The 25,944-nt window shown below is 48.3% G+C and overlaps 1 protein-coding gene across 1 annotated transcript in view; it reads left to right on the top strand.

Annotated features, from left to right (window-relative positions):
• Positions 1 to 239: 239 nt before the first annotated feature.
• The window catches only part of CASQ2 (calsequestrin 2), a 54,942-nt gene continuing 29,237 nt past the window's right edge, over positions 240 to 25,944 (top strand). The window contains exons 1-3 of the mRNA XM_060236790.1: positions 240 to 734; positions 12,286 to 12,370; positions 25,397 to 25,497. Of these exons, the coding sequence (XP_060092773.1) occupies positions 489 to 734; positions 12,286 to 12,370; positions 25,397 to 25,497 (432 nt within the window). The 5' untranslated portion in view covers positions 240 to 488. The remainder of the gene's footprint in view (positions 735 to 12,285; positions 12,371 to 25,396; positions 25,498 to 25,944) is intronic.

Here is a 25,944-nt window from a genome sequence, read left to right as displayed (position 1 = left end):
AGGGCCATGAAGTTGGCTGCAGATGCCTCCTTTGACTGTATAAAAGAGTCCAGCAGAGTCTCTGCATTCCTCCCCCTCCCCCAGCCCTACCACTGCTCCCTTTCTCTCTCCCGGGCGAGCCGAGCGCCAGCAAAGTCCCTCAACGCTGTCATATCTGTCCTTTTTCTTCATTGCACCGTCTATTTATATCCCGAAACAACTGCTTCCTAAAAATGGAGTTCTTCGTGACACAAGAGCCCGGCCCAGCTATGTAAGGTATCCGGGGCTCAGATCGCCCAGCTTCTCCTGTCTGTCTTCCCGGCTTTGTCTTCCCACAAGGATCGCTTGTTTGTTCCGGAGGCTTCCCGCTCCTCTCCATCGCTCTCCCTCGATGGGTTCGTGAGGAGGCTGAGGGCATCGAACTGGCACCCAGAGAGTGGCATCTCGGGCAATTTTGGCTGGCAAATCCCTCCTCCTTCCCTCAGAGCCACAAGCCGCGCGTCTCCATCATGGCTTCGGTGGTGCAGAGCGCTTTCTGGTGGCTGGCCAGCATTTACCTGCTGGCCTCCTGTGGAGCAGAGGAAGGCCTGGAGTTCCCCACCTATGATGGGAAAGACCGGGTGCTCGACCTGAGTGAAAAGAACTACAAGCACGCCTTGAAGAAGTATGAGATGCTGGGCGTCTTTCTCCACGAGCCGGTGGCTTCCGACAAGGCCTCGCAGAGGCGTTTCCAGATGACCGAGATGGTGCTGGAGGTAAGCCCGGGTGTCCCTCAGCACTGGTATCCTCTGGTTCTCTTGTGGGGGGAGGGGGGATGTCAGGTTTCCAACTCTTGGCCAGCCTGAAGAAGACATTTGTCTCTTTAAATCACTTCTCCAAGCCAGCTGGCAGCTTGGAGAACGCATTTAATGTTAAAGTTGCTTTCTTTCCACCCCTCCCTCCCCCATCTATTTTCGTTCCTTCCTTCCCTCCTTCCCCTTCCCTTGTCTTACAGCTCTCAAACCTCTGATGTTCACGTCTCGAGGCTCTCAAACATCTGACATTTATTTTATGTGGCTGTTCCATTAAGCAAATTGGGCCACCCCTGCCATACAGTCTGCTCTCTGAAGCAGAGTTCCCTCCAGGGAAGCCCGATCTCTGCACTCTAGAGATCAGGGGTGGTTCCAGGAGAACTCCAGGCCCTGTCTGGAGGCTGGCAGCTCTATATGTATACCCCCACCTTCAGTTCTGCAAGGCAGCTATCAAGTTCTTTGGGGCTCAGCGAGAGCAAGGGCGAATGAGCAGAGGGGATGGGAACAGAGCATCATTCAAAAGGGGGTGGCCCGTGGGTGTCCGTCACAGCAAAAGAGAACAGGAGTCCAGCATTCTGTGAGTCAGACAGAAGGGCTATCACCGGGGCCGGAAGGCTGCAATCCCCACAGCCTTCTTCCCCTAAGAGGGCCTCGAGAGGCTTGCCCTCTTCCCTCCACAAAGCTAGCGGCAGTTGGGGGACGAGCACAGGAGAAATGCAAAATGAGAGGCAGATCTGCTCGTAACCGAGGGGCGTCCCAGGCTGGAAGGCTCGCGGCAACCCCTTTCTCAAACCCCAGACGGCTGCCCGGCCTCTGGTCCTTTATCGCTGGGCTGACAGCATCTCAGCCCCTTGTGGGAGACGTCATGGAAACGGAGCAGATCAGAGATTCCAGCTGGCTCCCTGCTGGCACTCAGAGGGTTTCTCCCGTCCACTCAAAAACACTCTTCTGCCCCAAAAGGAATGCTGAGCAGAGCGGCCTTTGCAGAAGCATTCCCTTCTTCTTTAAAAACCCGTGGTCTGTGCCAAAGGAAGGTTCCTGCGCTTTGTTGCGTGCTTAAAGGTCTCTTGGCAACTTCTCCTGGATTTGTTTTTAAAGCACATTTATTTCTGAGCCAAGACAGGGCTTAATAATCCAGTGATGAATGGGTGCCAATGCTAGCAAACAAAACCCCGTCAGAAGCGGACCAGGATCAAAGGTAGCCAGGTGTCGGCCCGTTAAGGAGAGACTCCAAGACAGCAGGAGAAGGGACGGCAAAAGCTCTAGGCCATGCTGGCTGGGGCTGATGGGAGTTGTAGGCAAAAAACATCTGGAGAGCTACCGTTGGTCACCCCTGCTCTAGGCTGCTGCCCAGGGCTCCAGAGATGGAGGGTCTCCAACCAAACTGGCTAGAAGGGCAGGCACCATCTCCTTGGCTTGTCCCAGTGTGGGGAGGGCAACTAGGGTTGCCAGCCTGGAGAACTCCTGGAATGACAACTGGTCTCTAGGCAACAGAGATCAGCTCCCTTGAGGAAATGGTTGGTTTGGAGGGTGGGATGTATGGAGTGCCATCCCAGTGAGATCCCTCCCCTTCCCAAACCCCGCCCTCCCTAGGCCCCACCCCCTAAATCTCCAAAGTTGGCAACCCTAGTTCCCTATTCTCTGGCATCCCAAATCCTTGGGCTGGCCCTGAGCAGGAATCCTGGCTGCTTCTCACACCCCACTGATGGGCCTCCTGATGGCACCTGGTTCTCTTGGCCACTGTGTGACACAGAGTGTTGGACTGGATGGGCCACTGGCCTGATCCAACATGGCTTCTCTTATGTCCTTATGTGACACAGAGTGTTGGACTGGATGGGCCACTGGCCTGATCCAACATGGCTTCTCTTATGTCCTTATGTGACACAGAGTGTTGGACTGGATGGGCCACTGGCCTGATCCAACATGGCTTCTCTTATGTTCTTATGTGACACAGAGTGTTGGACTGGATGGGCCATTGGCCTGATCCAACATGGCTTCTCTTATGTTCTTATGTGACACAGAGTGTTGGACTGGATGGGCCATTGGCCTGATCCAACATGGCTTCTCTTATGTTCTTATGTGACACAGAGTGTTGGACTGGATGGGCCATTGGCCTGATCCAACATGGCTTCTCTTATGTCCTTATGTGACACAGAGTGTTGGACTGGATGGGCCACTGGCCTGATCCAACATGGCTTCTCTTATGTTCTTCTGTGACACAGAGTGTTGGACTGGATGGGCCATTGGCCTGATCCAACATGGCTTCTCTTATGTCCTTATGTGACACAGAGTGTTGGACTGGATGGGCCATTGGCCTGATCCAACATGGCTTCTCTTATGTCCTTATGTGACACAGAGTGTTGGACTGGATGGGCCATTGGCCTGATCCAACATGGCTTCTCTTATGTTCTTATGTGACACAGAGTGTTGGACTGGATGGGCCATTGGCCTGATCCAACATGGCTTCTCTTATGTCCTTATGTGACACAGAGTGTTGGACTGGATGGGCCACTGGCCTGATCCAACATGGCTTCTCTTATGTCCTTATGTGACACAGAGTGTTGGACTGGATGGGCCATTGGCCTGATCCAACATGGCTTCTCTTATGTTCTTCTGTGACACAGAGTGTTGGACTGGATGGGCCACTGGCCTGATCCAACATGGCTTCTCTTATGTCCTTATGTGACACAGAGTGTTGGACTGGATGGGCCACTGGCCTGATCCAACATGGCTTCTCTTATGTCCTTATGTGACACAGAGTGTTGGACTGGATGGGCCACTGGCCTGATCCAACATGGCTTCTCTTATGTTCTTATGTGACACAGAGTGTTGGACTGGATGGGCCATTGGCCTGATCCAACATGGCTTCTCTTATGTTCTTATGTGACACAGAGTGTTGGACTGGATGGGCCATTGGCCTGATCCAACATGGCTTCTCTTATGTTCTTATGTGACACAGAGTGTTGGACTGGATGGGCCATTGGCCTGATCCAACATGGCTTCTCTTATGTCTTTATGTGACACAGAGTGTTGGACTGGATGGGCCATTGGCCTGATCCAACATGGCTTCTCTTATGTCCTTATGTGACACAGAGTGTTGGACTGGATGGGCCACTGGCCTGATCCAACATGGCTTCTCTTATGTCCTTATGTGACACAGAGTGTTGGACTGGATGGGCCACTGGCCTGATCCAACATGGCTTCTCTTCTGTTCTTATGTGACATAGAGTGTTGGACTGGAGGGGCCATTGGCCTGATCCAACTGGGCTTCTCTTATGTTCTTATGTGACACAGAGTGTTGGACTGGATGGGCCATTGGCCTGATCCAACATGGCTTCTCTTATGTTCTTATGTGACACAGAGTGTTGGACTGGATGGGCCATTGGCCTGATCCAACATGGCTTCTCTTGTGTTCTTTTGTTCAAGACACCCAAGCAACTGCTTAGGGTAAAGGGTCCGTGCTCTGAAGGGACTCCACCAGCCTGCTCCCACTCATCACTGCCACAGGAGTAACCAGATTGGAGTCATAAGAACATAAGAGAAGCCATGTTGGATCAGGCCAATGGCCCATCCAGTCCATCACTCTGTGTCACACAGTGGCCAAAATATATAAATATATATACACTGTGGCTAATAGCCACTGATGGACCTCTGCTCCTTATCCAATGCCCCCTTGAAGCTGGCTATGCTTGTAGCCGCCGCCACCTCCTGTGGCAGTGAATTCCACATGTTAATCACCCTTTAGGTGAAGAAGTACTTCCTTTTATACGTTTTAACCTGACTGCTCAGCAATTTCATTGAATGCCCACGAGTTCTTGTATTGTGAGAAAGAGAGAGAAGGACCTCTATCTCTACCCTCTCCATCCCATGCACAATCTTGTAAACCTCTATCATGTCACCCCGCAGTCGACGTTTCTCCAAGCTAAAGAGCCCCAAGCGTTTTAACCTTTCTTCATAGGGAAAGTTTTTCAAACCTTTAATCATTCTAGTTGCCCTTTTCTGCACTTTTCCCAACGATAATATCCTTTTTGAGGTGTGGTGACCAGAATTGTACACAGTATTCCAAATGAGACCGCACCATCGATTTATACAGGGGCATTATGATACTGGCTGATTTGTTTTCAATTCCCTTCCTAATAACTCCCAGCATGGCATTGGCCTTTTTTATTGCAATCGCACACTGTCTTGACACTTTCAGTGAGTTATCTACCACCACCCCAAGATCTCTCTCTTGGTCAGTCTCTGCCAGTTCACACCCCATCAACTTGTATTTGTAGCTGGGATTCTTGGCCCCAATGTGCATTACTTTGCACTTGGCCACATTGAACCGCATCTGCCACGTTGACGCCCACTCACCCAGCCTCAGCAGATCCCTTTGGAGTGCCTCACAATCCTCTCTGGTTCTCCCCACCCTGAACAATTTAGTGTCATCTGCAAACTTGGCCACTTCACTGCTTACTCCCAACTCCAAATCATGAATGAAGAAGTTAAAGGGCATGGGACCCAGTACTGAGCCCTGCGGCACTCCACTGCTTACCATCCTCCACTGCGAAGACTGCCCATTTATACTCACTCTCTGCTCCCTATTAATTAGCCAGTTTTTGATCCACAAGAGGACCTGTCCTTTTACTCCATGACTCTCGAGCTTACTAAGGAGCCTTTGATAAGGAACTTTATCAAAAGCTTTCTGGAAGTCAAGGTAAACAACATCTATCGGGTCTCCTTTGTCCACGTGTTTGTTCTCTTCATTCTACCAGGATTGATGATGACGCACCCCAGGGTTTTCTCCATCCGCATGTTTCAATATAATCTTCATCTAGGTCACCTTCTTCTATACTGGAGCCACTGCTCATGGAATACAATCTCAAAAGCCACTTGCGGCCATGTCTTGCAGCTTGTATTGTGGACGGAGAATTCTTGTGGATTCCCAAACCTGTACTGTGGGATTTCTGTTCTTGTATAACCCCCCTGGAGGTTGGCAACGCCGTTCTCAACACATGCGGCAGGAATCAACCATCTCTTGCGATGCACAATGGTGGGCGGGCGGCTCTGCGGATGCCCCACGAAAAGTTCCGCATAGCCGGGCTGGATCATATTCCTCTGTGGATGAGCCATGCCTAATTTTAGTGACTTTAAGCCAGGGGGCATTTTCCACTCTGGGAAGGGACGGAAGGAGTCAGCTTGGCTCCAGAACCCTCCCGCAGGCCTCTATCCGACACCCACTGACAGTGCCCGTTAACAGCAAAGATCAGGAAGAGGAGGAGGGCCTCGCATGCACAGCTGCTGTAGGATTTCAGCCTCTGGCCACAGCCCTTTGCACGCTTAGGGCAAAGCCCCTTGTTCTAGGGGAGGTCCACGTGTACTTAGAGCAAAGCTCTTATGTAAACCAGGCCAGGACATGTGTGCCTATTTTTAACAAAAGCAGAGCTCAAGGGCAAGGAGTCGGGTTGCCAAGTCCAATTCAAGAAATACCTGGGGACTTTGGGGGTGGAGCCAGGAGATATTGGGGGTGGAGCCAGGAGCAAGGTTGTGATAACTGAACTCCAACGAGAGTTCTGGTCCCATTTTTAAGAAACTGTGCACCTTTTAAATGCCTTCCCTCCACTGGAAATAATGAAGGATATGGGCACCTTCGTTTGGGGCTCACAGAATCGGATCCCCTGGACCAATCTTTTTGAAACTTGGAGAGTATTTTGGGGAGTGGCACTGGATGCTATGCTGCAAATGTGGTGCCTCTATCTCAAAAAACAACTCCCCCAGAGCCTCAGATACCCACAGGTCAATTCTCCATTATATCCTAAGGGAATAGGGAATAATGGAGTATCCAGCACATTTTCCCTCCCCCCCCCCCTTTCTGATGATCCTGAAGCGGGGGGAGGGCCTCCAAACCAGGGGATCGGCAACCCTAGCAAGGAGGCCTTACCTTGCTGCAGTCAGCCAGGCTGGGAGAAAGGCTTCAGAGAGATGCTGTAAATTGGGATCAGATGGACAGAGTCTATGAGGTGGCCACCTCTGGGCAAGGCTTGGGAAGGGGCGGGATCTCTGCAGGGTAGAATGCCATAGAGTCCACCTTTCTCCATGGATCTGTTCTGTGTGGCCTGGAGATCAGCTGGAATTCCTGGGGAGGGATTGGAACTCGGTGCTTGAATGCTGTGAACTTTGCCCAGAGAAAACACTGTGTCCCATCCTTGGCAGTTTCAATGAAAACTGGGATTATAGGATTAGCACCCGTTGCGATAGAGATGTTGGCTCTGTGGGACCAATGGTCATGCTCACTGCAGGACACCTACAGTCTCCTTTTGTGGGAGAGGCGTCTTGCTTGAATGAGCCTGTTGGGCTAGGGTTGCCAGCCTCCAGGTGGTGCCTGGAGATCTGCCAAAATTAGAATTGATCTTCAGTTTCCCCCGGGGGAAATGGCTGCTTTGAAAGGCAGGCTGCATGGTATTATAATCTGCAGGCTTTATTCAGCCACCTCCCGGAATATCCTCCAGGCCCCCAGTAGGGGTCAGTCAACAGAGGTTGTTATGACTTCCAGGTGCACACACACACACATAAATACACACACGCACAAAATGGAAGACAGAAAATTTAACAAAAATTTTGTTCTGTATCCTAGAGCACCCTCCCAATACCATATTGTCACTTGTAGCTAGAAGCGATGTAAGTGCACTGGTGGAGTGTGGCCACACACCCTGTTACTCCCCGCTTTCCTGTCAGGGTTTAAGGCACCGGCTTTTTTTTTTGAGCAGGAACTCACAGGAACGCAGGTCCGGCTGGCTCAGCAGGAGGGAGTCTGGCCTAATACGCAAATGAGCTTCTGCTGGGCTTTTTCTACAAAAAAGGCCCTATGCGAAACAATGGTGATGTCAAGGGGCGTGGCCTAATATGCAAATGAGTTCCTGCTGGGCTTTTTCTACCAAAAAAAGCCCCTGCCGGTGGGCAACAGCTGTGTTTCCCGGGAGGACTTAGCGAGACTACTTGGCATGTTTTACACTGATATTTGACACATTTTGCATAGTTTACTCTTCCCGTCAACGTCCTCCCGCTCCTGCTGCTGCTACTGTAAGAATTTTACTCCTGCCAAGAAAGGCCTGGCTGTGGAAGACCCAGGGGTCATATGCTTGTCGTCTGCAGTGCCAAGCGGGACACGAGCATCCATCTCCGTCCCAGGCGGACCACCCAGAGTGCCGAAATCACCAGCTGGGGTGTTCTCCGTAAGGTGCCTGCCAAGGCTGGTTTTGCAGCCAAGGAACTCCTTGTGTGTGTGTGTGTTGGGGGGGGGGGGGAGGCCAAGGAAGAGGTTGGGGAGGTGACGCAAGGACTTGGCTTGCTCCCCGCCATCAGCAGCACAGAAGGAATCTGGTTGTGCCTCCCGGGCCTGTACCTCCAGCAGCAGTGCCTCAGGGGTTTGGCTAGCCTGGCTGGTGGTGGCAGACCACCAGCCAGGCTAGCCAAGCCCCTGAGGCACTGCTGCTGGAGGTGCAGGCCCGGGAAGCACAACCAAGCCCCTGAGGCGCTGCTGCTGGAGGTGCAGGCCCGGGAGGCACAACCAAGCCCCTGAGGCGCTGCTGCTGGAGGTGCAGGCCCGGGAGGCACAACCAAGCCCCTGAGGCGCTGCTGCTGGAGGTGCAGGCCCGGGAGGCACAACCAAGCCCCTGAGGCGCTGCTGCTGGAGGTGCAGGCCCGGGAGGCACAACCAAGCCCCTGAGGCGCTGCTGCTGGAGGTGCAGGCCCGGAAGGCACAACCAAGCCCCTGAGGCGCTGCTGCTGGAGGTGCAGGCCCGGGAGGCACAACCAAGCCCCTGAGGCGCTGCTGCTGGAGGTGCAGGCCAGGGAGGGGATAGGTAGGGATGCCAGCCTCCAGGTGGGACCTGGGGATCCCCTGGAATTACAGCTCATCTCCAGACTACAGAGGCCAGTTCTCCTGGAGAAAAGAGATACTTGGGAGCACTCCAGGGCCCTGTCCCCCACTGAGATCCCTGACCTCCCCAGGCTCCATCTCTCAATCTCCAGGAGTTTCCCCACCTGGATCTGGCAATCCTAGAATTAAGGACTTTCAAAATGCCAGACTCCCTCAAACTGGGAGCCGTGTGTCCGCCTGCAGAACAGTCAGTTGTCTTCTTGAGCCCATGGAGGCTATCGTGAGGCTCGTGGCTGGCCAGCTTCTTGGCAGGGAGGTCTCCTTGTATCTTTTCGGACAGTCTAACTGCAACATCGCTTTGCATCTGGCAGGAAAAATCATAAGAACATAAGAGAAGCCATGTTGGATTAGGCCAATGGCCCATCCAGTCTTAGCACTCTGTGTCACATAAGAGAAGCCATGTTGGATCAAGTCAGTGGCCCATCCAGTCCAACACTCTGTGTCACATAAGAACATAAGAGAAGCCCTGTTGGATCAGGCCAATGGCCCCTCCAGTCCAATGCTCTGTATCACATAAGAACATAAGAGGAGCCATGTTGGATCAGGCCAATGGCCCCTCCAGTCCAACACTCTGTGTCACAGAAGAACAGAAAAGAAGCCATGTTGGATTAGGCCAATGGCCCATCCAGTCTTAACACTCTGCGTCACATAAGAAAAGCCATGTTGGATTAGGCCAATGGCCCATCCAGTCTTAACACTCTGTGTCACACAGTGGCCAAAAAACCCCACCTGCAATCAGGAGGTCCATCAGTGGGGCCAGGACACTAGAAGACCTCTCACTATTGCCCCCCCAAGCACTCAGAATACAGAGCATCACTGCCTCAGACAGAGAGTTCCAACAATACGCTGTGGCTAAGAGCCACTGAAGGACCTCTGCTCCATATGCTTACCCAATCCCTTCTTGTTGTGGTTTCATTGTGGTTGGGATGCGACTGCGCTATTGCTTAGTGACACCTCTGTTCGACTCGGGCTTTTGACGCTGATGCTCACCCGCCCCGCAGAGCCTTTGCCTGGAGAAGTGGGATGCGGATATTTTAAATAATAAGTACATGCTTGCAATCCGAAACCCAGGGGGGCTGAAGAAGGGAGGGGCCCTGGAGGACACTGGGAGCCCTTTCCTGGCCTCTCTCCTCTCCCCGCCTGCCCTGGTTCTGAGGCCTTGCATTCCAAGGGTAGGTGTGTCAACCAGTGAGGAACTGAAAGCAAGCCGAGACCCTTCCTGGGAACTGCTGGGGATGTGTCCTGGCCTGTGCAAAAGCAGCAGAAGCCTCTGACTCCTGTCTGGCTGCAGGGAAGCCATGCCCTCTCCTCTTTACAGGCCACTGGAGGCTCCCAGAAGAACACGGGCTTTGCAAAAACGCAGAGATCTTCTGCATCGCTGCATTTGTGTTGCCATGTTCACGCCCCGAGCCTGCTCCTCTGCCTTTCAGAGTGGACTGGAATGGCCAGATGTGGCTGTCCCCTAGAGATGTCAGCCTCCAGATGTGTGCCGTTGAGACCTGGCAAGCCTAGCGGCCACAAAATAGCTGCCGCAGGAGCTGTAGCCCAGGGGTCATTTTGTAGAAAAATAGGTGGTGGAGCTCATCCAGGGATTGTTACGCAGCTGCACCTACGATTCAAGGGACAAGGAGGTGGAGCTCTCAGAAGGAGGAGGTGGAGCTCTCAGAAAGGTTCAGGAGCTGCACTCCTGTGAGCTCCCACTGAATCCGAGGCCTGGTGGAGCCAGCCACTTGCAGCTGCTGGGATGGCCTTGGGTTGGCCATAGCTCTTACAGAGCTGTCCTTGAAAGGGCAATTTCAGTGAGAGCTCTCTCAGCCCCACCGACCTTACAGGGTGTCTGTTGTGTGTGGGTGGGGGTGGGGTGGGGGGAAGGTAAAGGATATTGTGACCGCTCTGAGATTCAGAGTATAGAGCGGGATATAAATCCAGTATCTTCTTCTTAGTAGCAACGGTCACAGCTTCAATAGGGGTACTGAAAATGAGATTTGTCTTAGTGATCCCTTGTTTGAAGTAGTCCGTTGGGAAATATCTCCTCTTTTTTTGCTTACAGAATACCCTAGAAAAGAAGCAACCTTTTCTTATGTTCTTTTGTCTTAATTCTCCTGCCTCCCAGTTTCCATGTTCGGTCCCCAGTTCCTCAAGCCACTTAAAGCAGCAAACCGACAAAATGCTCATGCCGGGAAGCCCTCCAATTCCCAGAGGAGAGCGCAAGCAAAGGGGTCCAGGGCTTCTGCAGAAGCAGACACCGGATTTGCTATTTGGTCATTATGGGGTGCGGTCACACGTACCATTGAACATATGAACATATGTAGCTGCCTTATACTGAATCAGACCTTTAGGCCATCAAAGTCAGTCTTGTCTTCTCAGTCCGGCAACGGCTCTCCAGGGTCTCAAGCTGAGGTTTTTCACACCTATTTGCCTGGACCCTTTTTTGGAGATGCCAGGGATTGAACCTGGGACCTTCTGTTTCCCAAGCAGATGCTCTACCACTGAGCCACCGTCCCTCCCCATTAGTGGTGACACAGCTCGGTCTCGCTAACGGATTAAATATGTTCGTCCAGACATCCACATCTGGCAATCGAGCGTCATCCAGGGTCATTCCGACTTGCTGCGGATCAGTGCCGCATTAATTTGACAGTGCAGAAAGTCCGGCCCTTTTTCAAAAAAGCAGCACAAGATCGGTTTTTTCCTGTTTGGACAGCTCACGCGCAATCCTGCCCCTTGGAATGTTTACCGCTCCTCCCACCTTTTTTTTTAAAAAAGCCCCAGCAGACATGCGCATTGCTAGACCATCCGGGAATCCGAGGTGACGCTTCTGCTTCTCCAATCAACACAGGATTGGAGCGGGGGGGGGGGGGGACGTTATCCCACACTTCAGAACAGGAAAAAAAAATCTTTTTTTTCAATGTGGAGGATTTCCAGATATCATTGTCACTGCCAATTTCTAGGAAAGTAATTTCTGGCAGTTCCCTGGTTTGAATCGGCAACGTTAATTCCGGAAACTTTCCCCCCCTTCCCCCCACTACCTCTGAAGCAACGTTTGATTTCCCACCTCCAAACAGTTGGGTGCATGTTCGATGGACCCCCCCTCCCAGAAATCACCATCTGATCACGCATGCGCCAAGAAAAGAGCGTGATAGTATTGGATGTCTGATCGCTTAACAACAGAATGAGTCTCATTCTTGGATGCTCGTCTGAACGGCCCTGCATCGAATCAATATTCCGCGGTTCAGATTTGAGCGCTACACACCCGCTTTTAATGTGACGTGTGACCGCACCCGTGGACTGTCTGTGCAGGGTGTAGCCAGCAACGAAATTGCTGCTACAGTTGACCTTCAGTCACGCAGTGAAGAGCCTTCTATAGTAGGGGTGGCTGCCACCAAAGCTGTGCTTTTAGACATCTGCACAGCTAATCAAATCTTCAGGCATTTCCCCTACACTGGAGCTGGCAACCCTATGCCCAGAGCCATTAAACTGGAAGAGAACTGCCTTTACCCACCTGGATCACTGGCTGCATCCAGCACTTTCTACAGTGGGAGGACGCTGATTTGCTTGGTGGGTCCCGGCTTATTCCCCTTTCTCTTTTCCCTTCAGCTCACAGCTCAGGTCCTGGAGGAAAAAGGCATCGGCTTTGGACTGCTGGATTCCAAGAAAGATGCAAAGCTGGCCAAGAAGCTGGGTAAGTGCCATTTGCTTTGGGCACCGAGTGCACCACTGGGCAGACACCAGGGTAGGGTCGCCAAGTCCAGTTCAAGAAATACCTGGGGACTTTGGGGGTAGAGCCAGGAGACAGTGGGGTAGAGCCAGGAGCAAGGTTGCGACAAGGATGACTGAACTCTGAAGGGAGTTCTGGCCATCACATTTAAAGGGACCACACGCCTTTTAAACGCTTTCCCTCCATTGGAAAGAATGAAGGATGGGGCCTGGAGATCATCTGGAATACAGCTTATCTCCAGACTACAGATATTACTTTCCCTGGGGAAAAAATGGCTGCTTGGGAGGGAGGAGTCTATGGCATTGTATCCTCCTCTCCTTAAACCCCACCCACTCCAGGCTGGACCCCTAGATCACTGGGAATTTCCCAGTCTGGTGCTGGCACCCCTAACCTGGAGGTTAAAAAAACCAAAGGTACATAACCCACCGTGAAAACCAGCTCCTATTGTTAAATTATACAAGGTCAACAAAAATAAACACAAATTCCACCACCATAAATTACAAAACAACCCATAATTTTTAGTCCTTAATAGAAAAGGAAGCATTAGCACCAAGAGTCCTTCTTTTCATCCTGTGCTGAAACTTCCCATCTCATTCCATGAAATCCTGGTGTAATACTCCAGATGTTTAATGTCTGTCCAAAGATGCAGCCAATAATCCAAGTTTCCAAGGACAAGGTCATACGGAACCCTCGTTTCGCGGGAGCTTCTTCAAGCTGCAACAATCCTCTTCGCAATTTCTCTGTTCTCCATACAAGAGAAACCAGCTCCTCTGGGAGAAAAAAACGGTAGCTTTGGAAAGCGGACTCTGTGGCATTCAATTCCTGCCGAAGCCATTTCCCTTCCCAAACCCCACCCTCCCTGAGTTCACCGCCAAATCTCCAGGAATTTCACAACCGAGAGTTGGCAACCCTGCTTGGTTAAAAACATAGCAACCCGATTCATGTTCAGCCCAGTTTGGGTCCAAAGCTCCCTTCTTACTCTCAAAAGCTTACGCCGCAACAATCTTGCTGGTCTTTTAGGTGCTCCTAAACTCAAATGCGGCCCTTTTAACTGCTAGAGCTGCCAACTTTGGGTGGGGAAATTCCTGGAGATTTTGGGGAGGTGGAGCCTGGGGAGGACAGAGGCCTCATCAGGGTTCAATGTAGGGTTGCCAATCCCCAGGTGGGGGCAGGGGATCCCCCGGTTTGGAGGCCCTCCCCCCGCTTCAGGGTCGTCAGAAAGCGGGGGGAGGGGAGGGAAATGTCTGCTGGGAACTCTGTTATTCCCTATGGAGATTTATTCCCATAGAAAATCATGAATTGATCCGCGGTTATCTGGGGCTCTGGGGGGGCTGTTTTTGGGGGTAGAGGCACCAAATTTTCAGTATAGCATCTAGTGCCTCTCCCCAAAATACCCCCCAAGTTTCAAAAAGATTGGACCAGGGGGTCCAATTCTATGAGCCCCAAAAGAAGGTTCCCCTGTCCATTATTTCCTATGGAAGGAAGGAATTGAAAGGGTGTGCCGTCCCCTTAAATGTGATGGCCAGAACTCCCTTTGGAGTTCAATTATGCTTGTCACAGCCTTAAACTTGGCTCCACCCCTAATGTCTCCTGGCTCCACCCCCAAAGTCCCCAGATATTTCTTGAATTGGACTTGGCAATCCTAGTTCAATGCCATAGACTTTACCCTTCAAAGCAAATCTCTAGTCTCAAGATCAGTTTTAATAGGGGGCAGGGCTTTTTTTGTAGCAGGAACTCCTTTGCATGTTAGGCCACACGCCCCTGATACAGCCAATCTTCCAAGAGTTTACAGGGCTCTTAGTACAGGAACTACTGGAAGCTCCAGGAGGATTGGCTACATCAGGGGTGTGTGGCCTAATATGCAGAGGAGTTCCTGTGCCCTTAGGGGAAGATCTCCCAAAAAAAAGCCCAGAGGGAGATCTCCTGTCCCCACCTGGAGGCTGGCAACAGTGTTTCCTCTAAGCTGAGTTAGTGTGAGCTGGTTCACAGATTTTTAGCCTCCCGCTCACACATTTTTGTCTTAGCTCAGGAAGGATGGGCCCAGAGGACAATAACATCTGCTGTAGCTCACAGCTTTCACGCCAGTAGCTCATAAAGTAGAATTTTTGCTCACAAGGCTCTGCAGCTTAGAGGGAACATTGGTTGGCAAACTGTCTATTGAAGACCCCCATGGCTACCCTCTGAACCTATCATCCTGGAAGGCACCAAGAGGCCCAACGGTTGACTATATCTCATGGCTCCTATCACATCCTGTGTTGAAAGAGGACATATTTCTGAGCCAAAGTCTAAAGGCTGGCTTGACGCTCCAAAGCCCTGTGCAGTCTGGGACTAGCAGATCTCAAAGGCCACCAGTCTGTACCTTAAGATCCACTCCTGAGGCCCTGCCTCCAGAGGCCCCACCTTCAGGTGTGGGGTGGGTTACCGAGGACGAGGACTTCCTGCAGATGGTGCCCAGATGGTGGAATGGGCTTCCCTGGGACACCCGCCAAAAGCACATGTTGAAAAATCTTCCTATTTCCACAAGGCTTGTAACTTTCTGTAATTTGTGATCTGTTCCTGGCAATAGTTAGAATGATTAATTGTTTTGCTGTTCCCACACACACACACACACCCCTGCACTTAGCTGTGTTATTATCAACTGTCTATCTGTCTAACGTTGGAGTCCTAAAATAGCACAAAGGCACGGCAGAGTTGAAAAATGTCTGCATTTATTTATTTTAAATATCCCTTTCCCACCGCCTGGGACATCGCTTTCAAGGGCAGTGTCCATCAATGCAAATTCAGCCGATAAAAAAAAATTAGCAATAAGCAATCAATTTGGGAACGATTCGAACACCATGAATAAAAGTGTGTGTGTGTGTGTGTGTGTGAAGTGCTGTCAAGTCGTAGACCCCAGAGGGTTTTCAAGGCCACAGATGAACAGCGGTGCTTTCCCGTTGCTTGCCTCTGCGTAGCAACTATGGCAGCATAATACTTAAAAAAAAAAAAAAAAAAAAAAATTCTCTTTTTTTTTTTTTTTTTATTCCCTCTTGAGTAACTACGTCTCTTTCATCTATCACAATTCTATTAATTATTTTATTTTCCCTCTTTTTTTTCAGCTGCCACGCCAAGTATTTCCCCGTCTTATTTGCTCCTTCAAACGATTTTTGCTGGAGCCTTTTCAAATTCCATTCTACTTCTTTGTTTAATAAATGTCTTAGTTGAGTTTGCAATATTGAAATTTCCCTTAGAATTTTCTTTTTCCCTGGTCTTTTCCTCAGCTCTCTTTCTTTTTTCTTTATTTCATTTTGAATATCCAGTAGTTGTTTTTCTTTTTCCCTTTTATCTTTATTGTTCAAAGTAATCAGCAACCCTCTCATTACTGCTTTATAAGCATCCCAGACCGTCTGAAAATCGATATCTTCTTTATCATTCACTTGGAAAAATTCTTTAGTTTCTTTTCCTAGGAAAGTCACTGTTTCTTTGTTCTGTAGCAAGTCTTCATTCAATCTCCATCTTCTCAATCTTTTGGACAGTTTTGTAATCCACATTATTGGGTTATGGTCAGTGCCAATTTTAGGCAAAATCTCTATCTTTCTTGTTATGAGGCCTAAATCTCTGGTTCCCCATAGCATGTCAATTCTAGAAAATGTCTTATGTCTTGCAGAAAAAAAAGTATAGTCCCGCACTTCAGGGTTAAACTTTCTCCATATGTCCTCCAAATTTTCCTGTTTTACTAATTCAAAAAAAGACTTTGGCAATTTTCCTTCTTTTCCACTATTTTTTTTCCCTCCGGATCTATCCAATGAGTTCTCAACTGTTCCATTAAAATCTCCCATTAAGAGTATTTGATCGTAGGTCAACTCATCTAGTTGTTGTGTAATGTCTTTTAAAAAAACATCTTTTGCACCATTAGGTGCATATAGTCCCAATAACAGCGTTTTTTTCCCATTTGATGTTATTTCCACTGCTACAAATCTTCCATCCTTATCTTTAAATACCAATTTTGGCTCCAGGTCTTGTTTAATATAAAAAACTACTCCCCTTTTTTTCTGGTCAGCTAACGAAAAAAATTCCCTTCCCAATTGTTTGTTCCATAAAAATTTATAATCCTTTTGTTTAATGTGGACTTCTTGCAAACAAATTATATTACAATTTTGCTTTTTAATCCAATGAAAAGTTGCCCTTCTTTTTTGTGGTGAATTTAGTCCATTAACATTCCAAGACAATAGTTTGTAATCCATCATGGTGCAAATTCTTTATTTTCTTCAAAAAATCTCCTCAGTTCTCGGGCATTTGTGATCGTGACTCTCTTCCCCTGAAGTTCAAAGCTCACACCCTCGGGGATTATCCATCTATACCTTGTGCCATTGTCTTTCAATTTTTCTGTCAACTTTTTATATGTTCTCCTGTCATTTATCACTTCTTTCGGTAGCTCCTTCATAATTCTCACTCTGCTACCTCTTACTATCAATGATTGTTCAAAGTTTCTCTTCATAATCCTTCCCACCATTTCCTTTGTCATGAATCTTACAACCACATCTCTTGGTAAGTTATTTTTTTTGGCATATAACGAGTTGACTCTATACATGTGATCATACATGCTTTTAGTCTTATCAGGGTCTTCTTCTAAGAATTCTGCGATTATGTTTGTTATATATCCTTTCAAATCATCATTCTCTTCCTCAGGTACTCCTCTCAAACGTAGCTGATTTTCCATTAATTTGCAGTCGTGAATCGTCACTTTTTCTTGTACTTTCAGCAAGGTGGTATCATGTGTTTTAACTTTCTCCTCCACCTCCTGTACTTTCTTGTCTATTTTCCCAATTTGGTTTTTGAGGTCATCCACTTCTTTTTTAATCACTGTAGTAAGTTCTTCCTTCAACTCTTCCATCATTTTCTTAACTCCTTTCATAATCCTGGCTTCCATAGCCTCCATTTGGTCTTGCATTTTTTCTAATGAAAGGGCTCTTGTTCGGAGCTGCCTGGGCTCTGACATTTAAGCAAAGAGCAAGGGGGATGCAATTAAAATACCAAAAATTTCCGTCGCACAATTTGCAAGTTTGACTACCAAGTTCAGAAGGTCTAAATTTTCTCTCTCAATTAAACTTTGTTCTGTTTTCTTCTGAGCTTCCCAGGCCCAGATATAAATTTTTGAAGAATTTTTCCCCTTTAAAAAAATGACGAAATTTTTGACCTCACCAATTTAAAATCTGACAGTCAGGTTCAATAGAGCAGGGCTTGCCCTTTCCAGCAAGCCCAATTTCGCTGGTTTCTGAGCCCCCAAAGCAAAGATATTTAACAAAAAAGTCTTTAAAAAATCCAAAATGGCGGCCGCGATTTTTTCTCCTTTTAAAGATTTTTTTCCCCTTTTAAAGTCACCCCAGGAGCCCACCAATAATGTAGTCAATAGTTCTTATCTTCTTACCCTTTTCCCTGTCGTTTCTGTCACTTTTTAAAGTCCCAAATCTTTTTAAAACGATATTTTAAATTGGACCTCCCAGCAATGGCTGCCGATGTTTCTCTATGATGTAGAGTAGGCTTTTTTCTTTACTGCTTCCTGTCTCTGTCACCTTCAACCTTATAGATTGCTTGACGCACTTCCTGTCTTGCTCAGTAGAGTTAGAGGACTGTTCCAGTATATTCCTGCGCAGTATGGTTGTTTACATTCCACAAATCGTAAGTAGACACAACAATGATTTCTCTTCAATTTTTAGCAGTTTTTAACACTGTCTTTTATGTCAAAATAGTCCAAACTTCACCCTTCCCTTCTTCTACTTGCAAGTTTTATATTTTCCCCTTATTTCCACCTTTAAAACGTCTCTTTAGTCTGTAAATAGCTCCGGAGTGAAAGAAGAGTTTCTGTACCTTTTTTCCTCTGTTTATCCAAGTTCCACTGGTCTTCCAAGACTTTAGTTGTTTAAAAATGTCCCAGAAGGTTAGGATCGTGACGAGCTTATGCCAAATCGATGGCTCTGAGAGATCTTGCAGACGATAATTTTGCAAACTTCTGAGACTCCTCAAAGCCTCAAAGGACCCTTCTCCAAAGCTCCTTTTCAGCCAAGGTAAATCTCTTCTAAAGTTTTTAGTGCAAGTCTTGGACCTTTCTCTCACTGAGAAAGGTAGGCAGTGGGCTTTGGTTTGCCCTCCACTACCCCGAACAAGACCTTCAGCTTGCTCCCGTTACGAGAGACAACTCAGCTCGCCATTTTCCTCCCCGGAAGCCCTATGGCAGCGATGGGGTGAGGGGAGGGAAGCTCTGAAGCCATTGCTTTCTGGATCGATGGAAGAATATCCAGTCCTGTCCTCTGGCCTATTCTGGCCACTTCTACAGAAGATGTATAACTCAGCTGCCCACAATCGAAGTATAAGGTGTGGGGGTGGGGGGTGGGGGGGGTGACACAAAAGAAAGAATGGTAGCAGGTAAGCTTTGTGTTCCTGAAAGGTCTCTTATTTACAACCCTGCCAGACTGATGCTGGACTTATATAGATTCAGGTGGGTAACTGTGTTGGTCTGAAGCAGCAGAACAAGGTTTCTGTTTTAACAGTTTATTGGTATTATATATAAGGGAAAATAGCATAGGGATGGGTTGGGAAGGGGAGGGGAAGCACAAAAAACATAAACACATTGTTACGTCCATAGTATAATTTCGCCTAATGCTATTTCTATACAATAACCATTCTTCAGCTTATGTTTAATAAACCCTGAAGTCCAACTGCCATAATTATTCCGTAGCGCTTTTCTTATATCTTTCAACCCATATGTAAAATGGTGACCACGGTTCCTTCAAAGTCTTTTTGCTATCTCCTCTCAATAAGTCTGACAGTACATCCATTTTGGCTATTTCAAAAAATTTCTCAATTACTTCTGTTTCTATTGGTGTTTCTGTTTTCTTCCTGTTTGGTGAAGTGGTTAAGTGTACGGACTCTTATCTGGGAGAACCAGGTTTGATTCCCCACTCCTCCGCTTGCACCTGCTAGCATGGCCTTGGGTCAGCCATAGCTCTGGCAGAGGTTGTCCTTGAAAGGGAGCTGCTGTGAGAGCCCTCTCAGCCCCACCCACCTCACAGGGTGTCTGTTGTGGGGGAGGAAGGGAAAGGAGATTGTAGGCTGCTGAGACTCTGTCCTTGAAAGGGCAGCTGCTGTGAGAGCCCTCTCAGCCTCACCCACCTCCCAGAGTGTCTGTTGTGGGGGAGGAAGGGAAAGGAGATTGTGAGCCGATCTGAGACTCTTCGGAGTGGAGGGCGGGATATAAATCCAATATCTTCATCTACCTCACAGGGTGTCTGTTGTGGGGGAGGAAGGGAAAGGAGATTGTGAGCCGCTCTGAGACTCTTCGGAGTGGAGGGCGGGATATAAATCCAATGTCTTCATCTACCTCACAGGGTGTCTGTTGTGTGGGGAGGAAGGTAAAGGAGATTGTGAGCCGCTCTGAGACTCTTCGGAGTGGAGGGCGGGATATAAATCCAATATCTTCATCTACCTCACAGGGTGTCTGTTGTGTGGGAGGAAGGTAAAGGAGATTGTGAGCCGCTCTGAGACTCTTTGGAGTGGAGGGCGGGATATAAATCCAATATCTTCATCTACCTCACAGGGTGTCTGTTGTGGGGGAGGAAAGTAAAGGAGATTGTGAGCCGCTCTGAGACTCTTTGGAGTGGAGGGCAGGATATAAATTCAATATCTTCATCTACCTCACAAGGTGCCTGTTGTGGGGGGGGGGGAGGGAAAGGAGATTGTGAGCCGCTCTGAGACTCTTTGGAGTGGAAGGCGGGATATAAATCCAATATCATCATCATCATCTTCTTCTTCTTCTTCTTCTAGTTCAGCATACTGGATTCGTGCCGCCGTTACTAAATGTATACATATATGTTTAACATTGTTATCTTTTATATCTGACATTACATTTAACAGGAACAGTTCTGGCTTGAAAGGAATTATAACTCTACAAATCTTCTTTAGTATTTCATGCACCATATACCAGTATTTCTTAGCCTTCCTACAGGACCACCACATGTGATAGAAAGATCCCTCCTTATGTTTACATTTCCAGCTATCATCAGAAACCCCGTTAAATATTCTGGATATTTTGACTGGTGTTACATACCACCTGTAGAACATTTTATACATATTTTCCTTAAATGTTATAGATTTTGTTATATTCATGTTCGTCAGCCATATTTGGTCCCATTGATCCATCTGAATAAATTCTGTGCCCACTTAATCATAGTATCTTTTATTATGAAGCAGCAGAACAAGCTTTGAATTCGGAGGCACCTTTTATTCTCTTATAACCAGGATAAAAATTTGTTGAAGGTGCCCCTGGACTCGAAACTTTGTTCTGCCGTATTTCTGCGTGAGGTAAACAGAGACGCCTGCTTCTTAGATTTTTGACTTGACAGACACGACACAGAAGGAGGTGAACAGCAAAGGTCTACTTAACAGGAAATAAAGTATTTAATAACTTAGATATATAAAGTAAAGCTGGCTCTCAAACGGTATAAATAACTCCTGAGGGGAGATTGGAGTCCCCTTCCCCCGGCCAGGTTACCTCAGAAGGTTCTAGGCTGCTCTTTTCTCTCACAGAGCGCCTTTCCACAGAACCTGCACAGATCGGTTAGTAGAGACAGGCCTGCCCTGAATACTACCCTAGAGTGCCTTAGTGATCTCTCCCATCTGTAGCCAGCCCTGCTTAGTTTCCAGCATTTGATGAGATCAGGCTAGCCTGGGCCAGCTAGGTCAGAATAAAGCCATGAGATGCCACTAAATAGCAGCAGCGTGCTCTAAAAATCTGTGGAAGCCAGAAGACAAATAAAGAAGAAGACGACATTGGATTTATATCCCGCCCTCCACTCAAGAGTCTCAGAGCGGTTCACAATCTCCTTTATCTCCTTTAGCCGCCTTGAGCCTGCTTCGGCGGGGAGAGTGGGGTATAAATAAAAATTTATTATTATTATTATATCTCCCTCCCTCACAACAGGCACCCTGTGAGGTGGGTGGGGCTGAGAGGTCTCTCACAGCAGCTGCCCTTTCAAGGACAACCTCTGCCAGAGCTATGGCTGACCCAAGGCCATGCTAGCAGGTGCAAGTGGAGGAGTGGGGAATCAAACCCGGTTCTCCCAGATAAGAGTCTGCCCTTTCAAGGACAACTCCTGCCAGAGCTATGGCTGACCCAAGGCCATTCCAGCAGCTGCAAGTGGAGGAGTGGGGAATCAAACCCGGTTCTCCCAGATAAGAGTCCGCGCACTTAACCACTATACCAAACTGGCTCTCTAGAAGAAGATAGAAGATATTGGATACATACCCCACCCTTCACTCTGAATCTCAGAGTGGCCTACAATCTCCTTTACCTTCCTCCCCCACAACAAATACCCTGTGAGGTAAGCGGGGCTGAGAGAGTTCCCACAGTAGCTGCCCTTTCAAGGACAACTCTGAGAGAGCTATGGCTGACCCAAGGCCATTCTAGCAGCTGCAAGTGGAGGAGTGGGGAATCAAACCTGGTTCTTCCCAATAAGAATACATGGACTTAACCACTACACCAAACTGGGAAATTGCTACAGTTGCCAAACTCCAGGTGGGACCTGGGAATCCCCCGGAATTACGGCTCATCTCCAGACAACAGAGATCAGTTCCCCTGGAGAAAATAGATGCTTTAGAGGGTGGGCTGTATGGCCTTGTGCCCCTCTGAAGTCACTGTCCTCTACAGGCTCCAACCCCAAATCTCCAGCATTGACCTTAAAGGCAGTTGCCGACTTGGTTCATCTGACGTTTAACAGCAGGGGGTGATGATTTCTCAGGAGACTGGATTGTCATACAGGCTGTCTGCGTTTGCAGTTTATTTGTTGTTTTTACACTGCGCCTCCTACGAAGGATGAGGCAGGCTGGAAGATTTAATTACTTAATTAGAGTCACTAATGATTCTGTGAAAAATGTGCGCTAGGGGAAAGTGTATCTCCAAAGAAAGCAGAGATCAGGCTGAATGATATGTCAGACTTGATAAAAGGTGTGAATGAGTCATCTCCAAAAGAGGATCCAAAATATCCCATTCAGGCTAACGTGAGCTTTTAAACTATTGCCTTTCCATGAACTTCAGGCGGTAAAATTGAGGCTGTCGGTTTGCAGGGTGTAAGGATTGCAAATAAAAAAAATCTGGTGCCTAGATGGGGTTGGCCAGGGCAGAACTGTCTCGTAAGGGGAATGGGTGCCAACTCCCAGGTAGGGCCTGGAAATCACCTGAGATTACAAATGATCTCCAGATAGCAAAGATCGGTTGTGGAGAAAATGGTTGCTTTGGAGGGTGGACTCTATGACTTTATGCCAAGCTGAGATTCCTCCCCTCCCAAATTTCCAGGAATTTCCCAACCCAGAATTGGCAACCTAGTCAGGGAGCAAAGGAAGCAGATTGAGTTTGGGGGCGTAGCAAGGGGTACTGCCCATTGCAAAAGCTGTCCAAAAGCTTATATCTAAAATAAACTTCAAGGCAGTGGTCACTGGGAGATAGCTTTGCAATGGCCTGCCATTTTCTTCTGGTTGCATTATGTAGTCGATGCTCAAGTTGTTGTGTTTGAAACATCTGAGCTGAAAAAAAGCGGAGAGTCCTACGAATTAGGAAGAGCATTCCACTCGTGTTACATAAGTATTCATAAAGCTGGGGGCCAGATTTAGGGTTGCCAGATTTAGCCCCGCCCACCTCACAGGGTGTCTGTTGTGGGGGAGGAAGGGAAAGGAGATTGTGAGCCGCTCTGAGACTCTTCGGAGTGGAGGGCGGGATATAAATCCAATATCTTCTTCTTCAGTTACACCGGCACCCAAAGTGACAAGCCTAGGGGTGCTCCCGGATCCCTCCTTAAAAATGGAGGCCCAGGTGGCAGCCACTACCAGATCAGCCTTTTATCATCTTCGGCTGATAAGGCAGCTGGTCCCCTACCTCGAACGCAACGACTTAGCAACAGTGATCCTCGCTGTGGTCACCTCAGGATTGGATTACTGCATGGGGCTGCCGTTGTCTCAAACCCGGAAGCTTCAACTAGTACAGAATGCGGCAGCCAGGTTGCTATTGGGTCTTCCTTTACGGGAGCACATTCAACCTGGGCTGAAAGCATTGCACTGGTTTCCTTTTGCATACTGGGTTCGTTTCAAGGTGCTGGTTCTCACCTTTTAGGCCCTATATGGCCCTATATGGCATACCTTAGGGACTGCCTTTCCTCACATGTTCCCCGGCGAGCACTTTGGTCTGGATCACAAAATCTGTTCTCAGTCCCCGGCCCTAAGGAGGCCAGGCTCATGACAACCAGAAGAAGGGCCTTCTCTGTAGTGGCCCCAAGCTGGTGGAATGAATTGCCGGAAGAAGTTAGGGCCCTGTGAGAGCTCAGACAGTTCCGCAGGGCCTGTATGATGGCACTCTTCGACCAGGCATTTGCAAACTACATTGTGAGCCACTACAGTTCTTAGGAAACAGCTGGACCACCTCTTGCAAGCTGCCCCATAGCAGCAGCAGAAAGGACCTTCTTAGATCTGCCTTCAGAGTCTATAAACTTCGAAACTGAGATCATAGCATCAATTGGTTTTACTATGTTTTAAACTGTTTTTATGGTTTTACGTCCATTGTATCTTTTATACTCATGCATACGCATGACCATGTGAGCCGCCCTGAGCCCACTTCAGTGGGGAGTGTGGGATATAAATGGAATAAAATAAAATAAAATAAAAAATAAGTATTGTGTGAAAATGGTGCCAGCCAAGGCACTGCAGAGAGTATTGGGGGTGGGGGGAGGTATAGGTTTGCTAAGTCCAATTCAAGAAATATCTGGGGACTTTGGGGGTGGGGCCAGGAGACATTGGGGGCGGAGCCAGGAGCACGGGTGTGACAAGCAGAATTGAACTCCAAGGGAGTTCTGGCCATCACATTTAAAGGGACAGCACACCTTTTAAAATGCCTTCCTTCCATAGAAAATAATGAAGGATAGGGGCACCTTCTTTTGGGGCTCGTAGAATTGGACCCCCTGCTCCAATGCTTTTGAAACTTGGGAGGTATTTTGGGGAGAGGCACTAGATGCTATACTGAAAATTTGGCACCTCTACCTCAAAAAACAGCCCCCCCAAAGCCCCCGATACCCGCGGATCAATTCCCCATCATTCCCTATGGGAATTGTTCATGGAGGTGCATAATGGCTCTGGGGGCGGGGCTTCCCCCGCCGGCCTGCTGGCTGGGGAAGGGGGGAAGCCTGTAAAACCGGGGGATCCCCCGCTGGGACCTGGGGATTGGGAAGCCTAGGGAGGTATGATAAATATATATATATAGTTGACAAAGAGAACTTTTCCTCCCTCTCCCAAAATACTGGTTGAGGACATCCAATGAATCCGATGGGCAGAAGGTTCAGAATGGACAAAAGGAAATGCTTCTTTCCACAACAAATAATTAAAATGTGGAATTTGCTGCCAGACGAGGTAGTAATGGACACAGGCACAGACAGATTTAAAATTCATGGAGGCTAAGTCGTACGCATAGACAGCTTCATGGAAGGTAAGTCTATCAGTGGCTACTAACTCTGGTGACTAAAGGGAACCTACATATTCAGAGGCAGTAAACCTCTGACTCCCAGAGCCAGGAGGCAATATCAGGGGAAGGCCTCGGCCTCTATACCCTGTTGTTGGCTCTCCAGAGGAAACAGTTGGCCACTGTGTAAGACAGGATGCTGGACTAGATAGCCCAGTGGTCTGATCCAGCAGGGCTCCTCTGGTGTTCTTAGCATATCCGTGCCTACAAACAACTCTTTTCCATATCCCCAACATCCTGAACGTCGTGGTAGGATTTTCACTCACGAACATCTCAGGTTGCTGAATTTTTCACTTCAAAGATTTGGACTTCCGCAGCACCATGCAACTGGTCTGCCCACTAGTTTGTGGTATATTTCCCCAGAATCCCCAGATGCCACCGTGTCTTCACAGCAAAAGCTGAACAGGTTCACCATAAAACCACACACTATCTCATGTGTCTTGTTGCCCTCTTTCCAGGATTAGATGAAGAAGGAAGCCTCTACATCTTTAAGGAGGACCACATCATTGAGTTTGATGGGCAGATGGCTGCTGATGTCTTGGTGGAATTCCTCCTGGACGTGAGTGCATTTCAAGCTGGAGGTGGCTTTATATTGATTGGGAAAACTACGTTATTTGTCTTGCCTTGTTGCATGCGTGCATACTTGTTGGGAAAGAAAGAATAACATCACTTAAGTTGTCGTACATTTGGAACTGAAACATCTTTTGTACCATGTCCTTCTTGAGAAACAGTTATAATTCATGGTCTTTAATGGAGTTAGAGGGGGAAAGATTACCTTGAATTACTTGGTGTTTCTTGCTTAAGACCTGCCATGGTGGTAAGTCCTTTTTAATTTTAGATGATGCAATCACAACTTGGCATTAGGGCTGTCCTCTTCATGACTGAAGGGGACTGAAACTCATCCCATATTTTCTTTGCTTGTGGGCTGACTGCCCCTTTGAGACAGATAGTTTGTCATTGCTTGACTCTGTGTAGCAATCCTTGGAGCTCTCCAGTCCTCATCTGG

Source organism: Heteronotia binoei, chromosome 4, assembly GCF_032191835.1.
Source record: "Heteronotia binoei isolate CCM8104 ecotype False Entrance Well chromosome 4, APGP_CSIRO_Hbin_v1, whole genome shotgun sequence".
NCBI lineage: Eukaryota > Metazoa > Chordata > Lepidosauria > Squamata > Gekkonidae > Heteronotia > Heteronotia binoei.
This window is presented reverse-complemented; position numbering and strand designations above follow the sequence as displayed.